Raw genomic sequence first — 14,112 nt, forward strand, 5'->3', positions numbered from 1 at the left:
GGAGATAATGCTGCCCGCTTCTTGTTTACAGTATCACCTGAAAGTGGGAACAGGTCTTTGCATGGTACTGTTGGAACTGGCGTCACAAGATATTTACCTGCCAAATACGCTAAAGATTCATATGTCCCTTCACGCTTCAGCCACTAGTCCAGTGGACATGCGTCCATGCTCATGGGTTCTGTTCAACAACACTCCAAAGCAGTGCAGAACAAAGCATGTTCATTTTCATCATCTGAGTCAGATCCCACCAGCAGAAGACTGATTTTCTTTTTTGGTGGTTCAGGTTCTGTAGTTTCCTCAGAGCGTTGCTCTTCTAAGACTTCTGAAAGCATGCTCCACACCTCGTCCCGCTAAGATTTTGGAAGGCACTTCAGACACTTAAACCTTGTGTCAGTTAGAAATCCCACACTTGTACCTTCTTTTTTTGAAATCTACAGTGAAAGTATTCTTAAACTGAACATGTGCTGGGTCATCATCCAAGATTGCTATAACATGAAATATGGCAGAATGTGGGTAAAACAGAGCAGGGGACATACAATTCTCCTCCAAGGAGTTCAGTCACAAATTTAATTAACACATTTTTTAACAAGCATCACTATGGAAGCATGTCCTCTAGAATGGTGGAAGAAGCATGAAAGGACATATAATTGTTTAGACTATCTGGCACGTAAATACCTTGCAATGCTAGCTACAAAAGTGCCCATGCAAATACCTGTTCTCACTTTCTGGTGAAATTGTAAATAGGAAGAGGGCAGCATTATCTCCTGTAAATGTAAACAAACTTGTTTGCCTTAGCAATTGGCTGAACAACAAATAGGACTGCATGGACTTGTAGACTCTCAAGTTTTACATTGCCCTCAAAAACAAAAGTTATGTAACAAAAGAATCTCCATTTGTAAGTTGCACTTTCTGAACAAAGATTGCACTACTGTACTTGTATGAGGTGAATTAAAAACACTTTATTTTATAATTTTTAAAGTGTAAATATTTGTAATAAAAGATATACAGTAACTCCTCGCTTAATGTTATGTTCCTGAAAAATGCAACTTTAAGTGAAATGTTAAGCAAATCCAATTTCCCCATAAGAATTAATGTAAAATGGGGGAGAGGAAGGGTTAGGTTCCAGGGAATTTTTTTTCCACCAGACAAAAGACTATATTTATATATAGACAGACACACACAGTATAAGTTTTAAACAAACCATTTAATACTGTAGAAGCAGCAAAGAATCCTGTGGCACCTTATAGACTAACAGACATTTTGCAGCATGAGCTTTCGTGGGTGAATACCCACTTCTTCGGATGCAAGCAGACATTTAATACTGGTACACAGTGATGAAGCTTGGTTGAGGTGGAGGAGTCAGAGGGTGGGATATTCCCCAGGGAATGCCTTGCTGCTAAATGATGAACTAGCACTCGGCTGAGCCCTCAAGGGTTAACACGTTGTTGTTAATGTAGCCTCACACTCTACAAGGCAGCACAAATGGAGGGAGGGGAGATAGCATGGCAGACAGAGAGACACTGTGTGTGTTTGATGCGCATTGCCCCTTTAAGTACGCTGACTCTACTCTAAGTATATTGCCTTTTTAAATAGATTAGCAAGTTGAGACAGCAGCTCCTGCCAGCAAGCTCCCTCTGTCCTGAGCCCTGTCATGTTTCCCCCCCTTGCTCTATGGAGATGGAGCAGGGTGCAGAAGAAGGGTTCAGGAGGTTCCAGAGAGCAGCTCCAAGGCAGAGGGCAGGAGCAGCACATGGCAGTGGGGGGAGGGACAGCTGCAATTGCTAGCCTGCTGGGCAGCTGCTGCACAGAGAACTTAGGGGAGTGGGGAGCTGATAGTGTGAGCTGACAGGGGGGCTGCCAGTCCACCCTGGTTCCAAACCCCCACCAGCTAGCTCCAATGGGCTGCTCTTTGATTTCAATTACAACACAGAATACAATGTATATGAAAATGTAGAAAACATCCAAAATATGTAATAAATTTCAATTGGTATTCTATTGTATAACAGTGCAATTAAAACTGTGATTAATCCACAGCCCTATTAACTACACATACAGTACTTCCTTAGTTTAATAAATCAGTTTTAAATGTAAACATGTATTGATAAATTCTCTTCTGTATCTAGCACTTTTTTTAAAATTAAAATGACATTTTTGTGCATTTTAATTGAATTTCTATCCACAGCTTGAACCATAAGAAAATATTAATCTAATTCTAATAAAAAACTGCATAGTTCACCACTTTCTAACGCAATAAAAATATAAAAATTGAGAATCTGAATAAGTGTGTTAAACTATATAATTCCTTAAAAAAAATTATGTATAGATACAGTGTATCCTCCTGGTTAGCAAAAAAGCAACAAGTTTAGTGCAAGTTTTGCTATATTTAGTTGCAAATCAACATTTTAATAATTAACAAGAATCAACCTTTCTTTAGGAAAATACCTAAAAAGTACAAATGCAAAACATGATTAAAATCTATTTAAATCAAGGCTTCCTGATTTAAATTATTAAAATTGATTTAAACCACTGATTTAAATCAGTGCACCCTGCTACTGTTCATTTCTTGCTTAGTCTTATTTTAAAATGTGAATCTGGTTAACTACATAAATCATTTATGAATCCACATTCTGCCTATTCCGATTTGCAAATTTTGATCCCTTGTATTAATTGCTCCCCACCAATTTATTAGATTTAGCCACTTCTGAAACTGAACCTACTTGCATTTAATTTACTTAGGCAGGAAAATAAAGTATGCTATTACTGTGGCCTGGTCTACACTACAAACTCAGGTTGACGGAACCAGCATTAAGTGGATCTAATAATGTACCTGTCTACACTAGCAAGTCCCTTCCGCCTAAGTTACCTGTAAAGTCTACTTCTGTACTCCACCTCTGCGTGAAGTGTAGCACTTGATTTGACATCTACAGATCGACCTGGGGATAGTGGAGACCAGGGGTCGACAACCTTTCACAAGTGGTGTGCCCAATCTTCATTTATTCACTCTAAATTTAAGGTTTTGCGTGCCAGTAATACATTTTAACATTTTTAGAAGGTCTCTTTCTACAAGTCTATAATATATAACTAAACTACTGTAAGTAAAGTAAATAAGGTTTTTAAAATGTTTAAGAAGCTTCATTTAAAATTAAATTAAAATGCAGAGCCCTCAAGACCGGTGGCCAGGACCCGGGGAGTGTGAGTGCCACTGAAAATCAGCTTGTGTGCTGCCTTTGGCACGTGTCATAGGTTGCCTACCCCGGTATAGACACTATGTTGTGTAATTCGAATGAATTGGCCTCCAGGTGTCGTCCCACAGTGCTCTGCTGTGACTGCTCTGGAGAGCACTTTCAACTCCATTGCACAGCAACCAGGTACACAGGAAATATCTCCTCTCCTGTTAAAGCCCTGGGAACTTTTGAATTTTCATTTCTTGTCTGATCAGCATAGAGAGCTCCACTACCCATGTTTACCATGCTACTGCTGTACCCTTTGTCACTCTTGAAAGCCTGTAGTTAAAGAAGAACTAACACATACAGGTTTGAAGCTACACCATATATTTGTAAGTAAAGTAAGTAGATTTGACCGAAAACAAGTTTACAAGTCACGTATTGAGCCCTTTGAAGAATCTGAAAGTACAAGACAATTTAAAATTATTTGAAACACCACAATTGAATATGCATATTATCAAAACATTTTGATGTTCCCTAAAAGCTTTGACTGTTATACATTAGTTTCAGATGAAACAATGATTTTTCCCCTTTAGATGTCAGTTTGGTTACAGCTTTACGAATCAGTGCAGCATAGTACAAATTTTGTTAACAGGTAATGATGGATTTGGGTAGGTGCAAGAACATTCTGCAGAAATAACTTAGGAAGAAATTTAAATGTTTCCTCCCAGAAAAAAAAATAAAAGTGCTGAAGACGTATGTGCAACTTACAAACATACTGAAAAGATATACAATGGATGGAATTCTGAAACAAAATTAATATTAATTTGCCCTGTATCACAGCTTAAGAAAAGAAAACTAAAGTATATCAATTATACTGTTAATCATTAGCACAGATATTTACACAGAAAGTCTCTGAATTATGTTTCTATAGAAAAACTAAGCTAATAAAATTTAGTCTCCATTTCTGAAACAGAAATATTGTTGCATAAGCACAAAGGTAAGATTTGTTGCATGAAAATACTCTCTCAGAACATTTTTCCTTGGTTCTGCAAGTCAGTTTCCTATGAATCAAGGTATGAGCACACTGATTTATTTCAGCTATCCTTTAAGCACACTCCCCCATTTATTGCTTATCAGAAAATATTAACAAGTACCCCTGTTCCGTAAGCCCTAATTACAGAAAGTGTTTCCCCCCCTTTCAATATTTATTTTAAAGCAGATCAAACTTTTTACTTCCATGCTTTTAAAAGAAAATAGTATCTCTTTGTTCAATTTAAAATTATAGCAATTCTTATGTTAATTGCACTCTTTAGCTAGCTGGATACTGAATTGAAAATTATTGCTTTACATTGTAATTTTGCTAAAAACATACAGTTACAATGTACAGATTGGGAGACTAGTGCAATATGCAGCATTGACTGTTTATTCAATAAATACTTTTAACCCAATTATTGCCGGCCAAGGCAACAGTGCAGAAATTGTCACTTAATAAACAAAGATCTATATATAAATTTAACATTTTTTTTTTTTATAAAATCAGTTGCTACTATATTCCCATACAATTATTTCAGAGGTTTTTTCACATAAAAATTGACTATTATAAAAATATAGAAATGTCAACATGTTTAGGATTTTACAAATCTTCACAAAGCTAACTTTTACATTTATATAGGAATATCACACTTCTGTAGAAAATAACTTGATAAAAGTAAAGCAAACTGTTAGACATTTTCTGCACTGACCATTTTCTAACTTAGTTACAGCTTTCTTGGTCATGAATATATATGTTTAAAAGGAAATAATCTGCATTCCCCTTTTAACTTGAGGTCAGTTGTGTATAAAGAAGAGCCATTTTACAAAGGTGTTCACAGATTGTTGGTCAGAAATTTTTCCACACTAGCTTATTTAAAAATCAATTCCAATCTTTACCTAAAAATACCTCCCGCTAATGTGAAACAAACAAATTAGTGTTGTGTTGGGAAGCAATTCAGAACAACTTAATGAATTTCAGGAACAAAATGTTAAACCAGTCAAAATTTAACAATGCAATTGCCAATTACTATTTCTGATACCTATAAAATATAAAAATGCAAGAAATCTTAAAACTATTTTGAAGAGAAATAAGATTGTATAACCATGTGGAGAAGATCAGACTAAATTTATCCACCAGAGATAATGACCCTGTAATTTGATGCATGTGAGTGAGCCTCTACAACTTTTGTGGAAACCCACTCAGGTTTGTGGGAATTTGCACGTGTACTGGGGCTGCCCTCACAGATTAGGTTACATGATTGGGGCCATAGTCACTCACTGCATTGGTGTGAATACATTAATGTGCTTTCCAAAACCTTATTTTACCACAGCAATTATTTTCAATAGCACCATCAATTTCTCAGATATCTGTGCCATGCAAATCCAGATAGTATGCAACAGGTTTGTTTCTTCCTGAAACACCACAATCATTACAAGGCACTGCTTGTCATAAATAAATGCAAAACAATTTCCCCCCCAAATTAGTGACATTTAAAGTATGAATATATGTTACGAAATGTAAATTCAATTTATCATTACATAACATGGTTAGAAAAAGCTAAACATTTGATTGAATTAACCAAAATATATTTATCATATTTTCATGCATGTTTATTATTTTCCCATATAAAAAAAACCAGAAATGATAAAGTATCACTATCAAACAATGTAGCATGGTTGTTAAATAAAGAAAGCTATGCTGAATTTTCCAATCTTCAACAAAAAGTCTACTCTAGACATAACTCAAGTATGAGAAGTTGGAAAATTATCTGATATATTTGCAACAGTATCCCTGCAGAAGAGTGAAAAGCCTATTGTCTAGAGCATTCATATTGAGGCACATTGTAGTTGAAGATACTCAGGCAAATTTTATGGCTAGAATAGAATTTCAGAGGAGTCTGGCTACAGGTTTCCCCAAAAAGCAGCTCTTTATGGTTCAAAACACCAATTGCAACGCCTGAAAACAATATTTGGTCCTTAATCACTGCTATCATCATCGTCATCATCATCGGATACATCATTTAAAGGGGACTTAGGTGACTGGCTGTAAGAGTCTGATCTAGTGGTCTGACAAGTGGTCATCTCCCCAGTAGAAAGAAGATCATAACAGAAGTCACAAATCCGCACAGGCTTGGAGGACTGACTGGGAAGAAGAAACCTCTTTTCAGAACAGGGTCCGCATACAACAAAGCCACATTTGCGACAGTGGTGACGACGATTGACAGGTGTAAATTTTGCTTTCTGACAACGCATGCAAACAGTAGCCTCTGAGTCAGGCACCCAGACAGCTGCATGTTCATTACTGGGAGTTTTCCCACTTTTGGAAAGCAAATCAGAAACACATTTATTTATGTGGCTCATCCATTCAGACTTCTCTGTGGCAGTGGCAGCATAAACTGCAAAAGATTTTGTTGGTGTCTTAATAAGCCACCCATTCCGTAAGTCCCCCTCATCTTGGATGGAATCAATAGTGACATTTTCCAGTGGAATTATGTGCTGTTTATTGTATTTTTTCTTCTGGATAACAATGTTACCATAGACAAGAATATCATTGAATAAGAAAAACTGTCTTGCTTTAGGTTTCTTCCTACACAGCTTTGTTAACACTCCTTCTCCAATCAGAACACGACCAGGAATAGTCAAAGGTTGACCAGCTGCTCCAAAACAGTTTTCCACTATACTTATTCGTCTAGTATTTGCTTCACTGTTTGCCAAGCGATCCACCATCTTTTACAGGTATCCTAAAACAAAAATTAATATTTTGTTAGAATAAGACTGATTCACAAAAGCATTCTATAGTCAAATAATTTAGTAAAACAAATTACTTGAAACGGCTAACAAGACTGATGGCTCCAGGCACTGCTAACTGATAGCACTTTTTTATTAAAATCCTGCTCAGGTCAGTAACAATTAAAAGTTTCTATCAATGGATGCCTTTTTAGTAGGCTATTTGAAAGAAAGTTGATCTGTCTAGTTCCCAATGGACAGGTGTCCACATCACAGAAACCACCACCATAAACGACAGCAATAGCAACCTTGTTGAGATTATTAGTAGACAGGGTAGGAGATTGAATTACCCCCTTATCCCTAGAGGTGGTCCCTTCTCCAGGTACGGAAAAATGCCCATTGGTAGACCAGCATAGAAAGACTTGCACAGCCACTCCTGAGCTGTACCTGTTCTCTAGACTCTATTTCCAAATGCCTGATTATTTGCAAGTTCTAACATTCACAAGTTTGACACAACTGATGGTTTGTTTAGAAACTGAGTTAACACCAACAGGAACAACACAGGACAAACTAGCATAAATATTGTTAATACAGCTAACCATTATCTTAATTCTTAAGTGTATCTAGTATTGTTATATGTATAGTATATAAATGTATATAGTATCTTACACGTATATATAATATTGCTAAGTTGCATTGTACATACATTTCAGTCATGGGCTGAAAATTCTACACCTGCCTACTCCTCACTGTGAAGTTTTTCTTGGTGAGGATAGGTTTCTAATCAAGCAATTTCCACAGAATTGAAGTGCTCAAAAACGTTTCTAGCCTTTATGGTTGCCCAGATATAGTAGTCTTTCAAATATGAACAAAAAGAAAACTGTTGCAAAGGTGTTTTCATGCATCTGCAGATAGTTTTTCAGTGCATCTTCTATTGTTCAGAGTTTTGCCAACAGGCAGAAAAAAGGAAGTGAAGGCTGATTAAGGTTCTGAATAGCAACTGTGAAACTAAAGTCAACAGTAGACTTTCAAGAATTGTGTCTTTTTGCTGATGCTTGGGAAAGATCTGAACAAAAGCAAGTATTGGCGTTCTATACAGAGAAGATCTACCTCCTCAAAACAGGTGGTGAGTGGAGACCTGTTTTCCTCCCACCTTTCTTCACAACAAAGAGACACTGAAGGGGGAGAACAGAAAGCCTCTCTTCTCTTTCAGCTGCTAAAAGGTGGTTGGGTAGAAGTTTATGGACACCTACTAGCCAGAGATTAATATAAAAAACAGAGCCCCACTTCCCTAAATTGGGCTCAAAGACAGTATACCAGCAGAAATCTTAGCTTCAGAGGGCTGGGCTTGGCTTTTCACCAGAGTACTACCTCTGGTTCTCACTGGTGGGGGGCCTCATACTACAGCAACAAGCTCCAGAGGAGGCCAATAAATAAAAGATACATGACAAGAGAGGTTTCTTGGGTTTTGTTTACATTTATCACAGGCTTTTATAATCCCTCAGTGACCCATTTATGAGGTTTAAATACTTCAGTAATTGCTCTTATGGCATCTCTGGGCTAGTCTATACTAGAAGCGCTATAGCATCTGGTGAAGATGTTCTCTGCCCACAGGAGAGAGCTCTTCTGTCAGCAGAATAAAACCACCTCCCCGAGGGCCGGTAGCGATGTCACCAGAAGCACTTCTCCCAACATAGTGCTGTTCCACACCAGCACTTAGGTTGATGTAACTTGTGTCGCTCAGGGGATGGCTTATTCACACCCCTGAGTGACACAAGTTATACCGACTAACCTGTAATGTAATCTACTACAATTCCACCGTATCTCACATTATTTTGAACCCATAAATGCCTGAGACATTAAAATGAAATATTTCAGTACTTGTTTAATTCTTCACCTTCTTTTGTTTATTCAAGTTTACCCAAATAGGACAATTTGGGGTTTTAGTCATATTCAAGGAATCCAAACATACTGCTTGAATTACTGTGTGGCATGCACCTATACTCCACAAAGACAATTCTTGTTCAGTATTAAGTTCCACCTACAGTTATTAATTTTAGCCACACCTCCTAGATATATGTGCCACTGAGGTGTCCTAAACCCAAGCAGTAAGTACAGCTCTAACTATCGCAAGAAGAATTCAAAATGTAAGTAGTGTTTCAAACTAAGTGATCAGCTTCACAACTGCTAGCATGAAGATCATTTACTTTCTGGAGAAGTACTAGCAACAACAAGTAATAGGATTGCTTGCTGCCTGACTATATCTTGCTTGCACAGCTTGACTATACCCTGCCTGACACCTAGTATTGGGGATGTGATGCAAATAAGGTTTGGCACCAATAAGTCTGTTATGATTGTTAGCTGCTGTCTGAGGATCAAAAATCACCAGTCCAGATTGTTGAAGAACAGGATAAATTTCTTGTTTGTGTAAGTTAGTTGTGTAACCACTCTTGCTTAATGGTATACTTGTAATAAGCAACCTTTTGTGAATGATTAGATGCCAAAGCTGAGGCATGTTCATTCCAGCAGCCATTTATAATTAAATTTCAAAGCAACAGAAGTTAGTCACAGATTTGGTCCAGAGAGTATCTATTGAGTTCACAGGCGAACATTACTAAAGCATACAGCCAACTGGGTACAAAATAAGCTATGAAAATGTATAGAACAAAACTTGTTCTTCTATACATTTCATAATTTGTGCCCAGGTGGCTGCATGCTTTAACTAACCCACTGAAGAACACAGCATAGCTTCACTGATCTGGTTCACAAGAGTTAAGCAGACCTGTAAAAAGTACTTTGTTCAGCAATTTTTTTTTTGGTAAAAGTTTAATAGGATAGCTTCTCAAAGTGAGTCGAAGAGAAAATTCTAACCAGGGTAATTAAAGATAAAAGGCAATTTAAGATATATGGGTTCCAGAACATGGGTTCTTGTGACTCCACCTATAGCTTGTTATTAAACCACAAGTTACTGGGCTCAGTACAGGAAGTTCTATGGCTTGTGTTATGGAGGGCAGCAGACTAGGTCTGGTGCTGCTTTGAGTTGGCATGTACTAGTTTGTGGGGAGCAGCTTGCTTCTCATGAGCTGGCTCAAACAACTCTCCAACCTCTCTAAGAAGTGGGAGGGTTCAAGAACATCTCCAAGCTCATTCCAACTCAAAGTGGCGCCAGACCATGCCATAACAACAGATGCAAAACCTGCAGACGTATCTCCACTGCTACAATGATCAACACCCCCCACAACACATCTTTCAAGATCCATGGGTCCTACACATGTGGTGTACCTCATTCAGTGCACTAAAGGCCCCAACAACTAAGGGCATGTCTTCACTAGCAACGTTAAAGCGCTGCTGCAGCAGTGCTTTAATGTGGCTGTGTAGTCCCAGCACCAGTGCTGAGAGCTCTATAAACAAATAAACAAAACAACAACAAAAACCCACCTCCATGAGGGGAATGGCTCCCAGCACTGTAGCACTAACTGCCACATTATAGCGCTGAAACTTGCACCCCTGAGTGAGAGAGTTGCAGCAGTGTAAAGTGGCAGTGTAGACAAGGCCTTAGGGGGTGAAACCAAAACAATCACTACCACCCTTGATTGAATTTACATAGGAAAATTATAAAAGACAAAACACACCACATCACCTGTGGGTGAACACTTCACAGAGCGATCACTCTATATCTGGCCTATCAGTCCTCATCCTCAAAGAAAACCTGAACACTTTCAGAAGACAACCCTGAAAGCTTAAATTCATACTCTGATAGACACTATCCACTAACTCCCTCTTTTTGTCTGGCTATGGCTATACTTGCACTTCAAAGCAGCGCTAAGTGTAGTCAAAGCGCCAGCGCTGGGACAGAGCTCTCCCAGCGCTGTCCGTACTCCACCTCCCTGTGGGGAATAACGTACAGCGCTGGGAGCGGGGCTTTGACCACATTGGCGCTTTGCAGCGTCGCAATTTGCAGCGCTGGAGAGGGTGTGTTTTCACACCCTGCTGCAGCGCTGCAAATTTGCTAGTGTAGCCATGGCCTCTGATGACTGCAGAGGTGTTAACTAGCCACTCTACCTCAAATGGTCTCTTACAATGTGCACTAACTACTTATGCTAAATAATTTTTTCCTCCTTGCATTTTGCAGTGACATGTAGCCAATTTCTGCAGGCTTTAAGAACTCATTCAAAACATTTCTAATCTTTACAGTCAAGAATTTTCCAAACATGAAACCTCTTCCTGAAACTAAAGACAGACATCTTCAATGCCTCTGATATGGCTAACAGCTTTCACAGGCAGAAGCAGCCTGAAAACAAGACAGTGGTTTCTTGAATATAACCTACTGAGCTTGTCTATAGCTAAGAATTATATCATATTAAACCATGACCTTGAGCAGTCTTGAGAATTAAAAACATTAAAGACAATTTAGCATTCAGTAATGTTAAAGATGACGACCCCCATTTACACCAAATGCTAAGCGGTGTTTAAATGTTGTGTCAGTTTCTAAATGCTGTCCAGGTCATGCTCTAACCTGATGCAATTTCTCTGTAAGTTTACAGGTGCAGGCCAACTTAACATAATCTGTTTATAACAGATATAAAAGTGTCCACAAACAATAGTCACTAGTTTAACTAAGATGATTTAAGTTAAACCAGTGCAACCTCCAGCTTTAGATAATAACAAAGAAAGATAAAGAGACCCCAAAGTTAACACCCCACAAGTGACACAAAGAGAAACAAAAACAAACACAAGCCTCCTGGAGGGAGGCAGAGTTCCCAGTAGGTGCAGAGCTTTCATATTCTGTTGCTATGCTTCCCTCCATTCAGCTCCTGGGGGGGGGGAGGGGGGAAGAGGGTGAGGAATGTTGGGGGTTGAAAGGAATGGCTGGCACCTGCTGCATTCCACCTATTCCCAGCACTACAGCTAGTTGCTAAAATTCTCAACTTCTCTTTAGCGCCCTCTCCTGGATTGTCCCAAATGGCTCTGTGGGGGAGGGGAGCCATCCTGTGTCCCCGCAAGACCTATCCTACCCTCCATGAGGCTTCCACAGCCCAGCAGGGAAGCAGGCATTCAAACAGAGAGTTGTCCTCTCCTCTACAACTGCATAGAAGGCCAACAGAGGCTGCTCAGAACACTCCCAGCTCACACCAGGCAATGTAACAAATGAAATTCAACGTAAATAAATGCAATGTAATGCACATTGGAGGTAAAACTTTATCATCGTACAGTATTATAAATTAACTATGACCTCAGGAAAGGGACAGAGGCATCATAGTACCAAGCTCAATGAAGACCTCTGCTCAGTGTGCAACTGTTTGTTTTTATTTTTTTAACCACAGTCAGTTGCAAAAAGAATGGGATGGTGAATAAAACGGAGAAGGCTTTTATTTAAGTCAATGGGGTGGTCTCATCTGGAATCCTATGTGCAATACTGCTCACTATCTCAAAAAAGGATATTGCAGAACTACCAGGGTTCAAAGAAGGGTGACAAAAATGATGGAAGGCAAGGAAAAAAGCAATACTGAAAAGATCGGAATGTTACTTTGGAAGGGAGCTGTAGATATGATAAAAGTATATAAAATAATGAATGGTATATAGAAAAGGTTCTCCGCATTTCAACACAAAAATAAGGATATATTCAATTAAATTAAAAGGTAGGAAATTAAAAAACAATAAAAGGAAATACTTTTTCATACAATGTATAATAAACCTGTGGAATTCGCTGCCACCGAGAAGTTGTTGAGGCCAAAAACTTTGCAAGATTAAAAAGGGATTGGATAATTTTATGGATATCAAGAATATCCATAAAAGTGTTCCATAAGAGACATTAAACCTTATGCTTCAGGGCTTAAGCCAATCTCCAACTGTGAAAGAACAGAATCAGACCTGATGTGGAGTACAGATTATCCCATATCCACCTACTCTGGGGTTCTTATGCCTTCCTTTTAAGCATCTGAAGTTGGCCACTGTAGGAGACAGAATGCTAGACTAGATGGACCTGGGCTCTGATCGAGGATGGAAAGTCCTATGTTCTTGGGGATGCAGGGGAAGTAGTGGGAGACAGTTGGACATGGTACCACCAACTTTGCCCCATAGCAACAGGGTTAATTAAAATATTTCAGTTTAAAATTTGCAGGACATATCCTTTCATAATCAAATACATTTTACTAGAGTCCCTGTGGAGGATCAAAATGCTGATCCTCAAGCGTGACAGGCTAAACAGCCGTTTAAATATCTTATGTATAAACTTGGTTTGTAATTCTTTATTTCATGCTCCAATGCTTGTGATTCTTCATCTTTAATTCAACTGATCTAATTAATTAAAAGTTTGCATGGGAATTCAAACAAGAGGCTATGTATACCAAAACAAAAAAGCAAGTTTGTCTGAAGGATCAGTTGACAAGTGATACTAACTGCACCATAATACATAAATCAAGATCAACAAGAGTACTAGTGTGTTAGCCATCACATTATACAAAAAATGGCTCAATCTCCAGAATGTAATAGATTTAAAGGCAGAAGTTCTGTAGCTGTGAAAGTCAAGGAACATATTGAATCTTGATATACTGTGTTTATCATAGTCCAAATCAATTCTGATCTTACACAGTAACCCGAGCCATTGTAGCATTTCACTATATTCTTACCTTGGTGCAATAATGGTTCTCTTGAACAACATACTGTAAATTATCCCTTCAACAGAAAAACAAAAGGAAACTGGGCAATGTATTTTAAATCTCTTTTAGACTTATGGATCTATTTTTATTTTACAAAATGACTGGCCACAAATTCTGCCTCATTCAAACCTCCTCTCTTGCTCCTAACCCATATGGTAACAATTACTGAACACAAATGCAATCAACCCACATTTTGCTACGCATCCATTCTTGAACACTCCTGTGAAACAAGTACTACATATTAGTACTAGCTGAATTCACTGTACATTATTACTCCTGGGAGAATTATGTGTCACTGCATATGCAGAGAACTTATGTCCCCCGCAGATTTCTTTGCTTCCACCCCAGAAAAAATGACTTTCGGACAAGGAAACAAAGGGAAGCCACAAGAGTGATCATGCAACCCTCCCCAGCAGTATGTATCGGGTGCCCAGGGCAGCCGGCAGAGAGGTAAATCATTGTGGGGCAGAACCTAGAACCCTCCCTGACAAGTCCCACTCCATCTGCACCTGGACCACCCCAACAAG

General features: G+C 38.6%; 1 protein-coding gene across 2 annotated transcripts in view; it reads right to left on the reverse strand.

Annotated features, from left to right (window-relative positions):
• Positions 1-3,228: 3,228 nt before the first annotated feature.
• PLEKHF2 (pleckstrin homology and FYVE domain containing 2) overlaps positions 3,229-14,112 on the reverse strand; it is a 32,686-nt gene continuing 21,802 nt past the window's right edge. For both annotated transcript variants that reach the window (XM_045005350.1, XM_045005348.1), the window contains exon 2: positions 3,229-6,940. In XM_045005350.1, coding sequence (XP_044861285.1) covers positions 6,177-6,926 — 750 coding nt within the window. In that variant the 5' untranslated portion in view covers positions 6,927-6,940 and the 3' untranslated portion in view covers positions 3,229-6,176. The remainder of the gene's footprint in view (positions 6,941-14,112) is intronic.

Source organism: Mauremys mutica, chromosome 2 (genome assembly GCF_020497125.1).
Source record: "Mauremys mutica isolate MM-2020 ecotype Southern chromosome 2, ASM2049712v1, whole genome shotgun sequence".
Taxonomy (NCBI): domain Eukaryota; kingdom Metazoa; phylum Chordata; order Testudines; family Geoemydidae; genus Mauremys; species Mauremys mutica.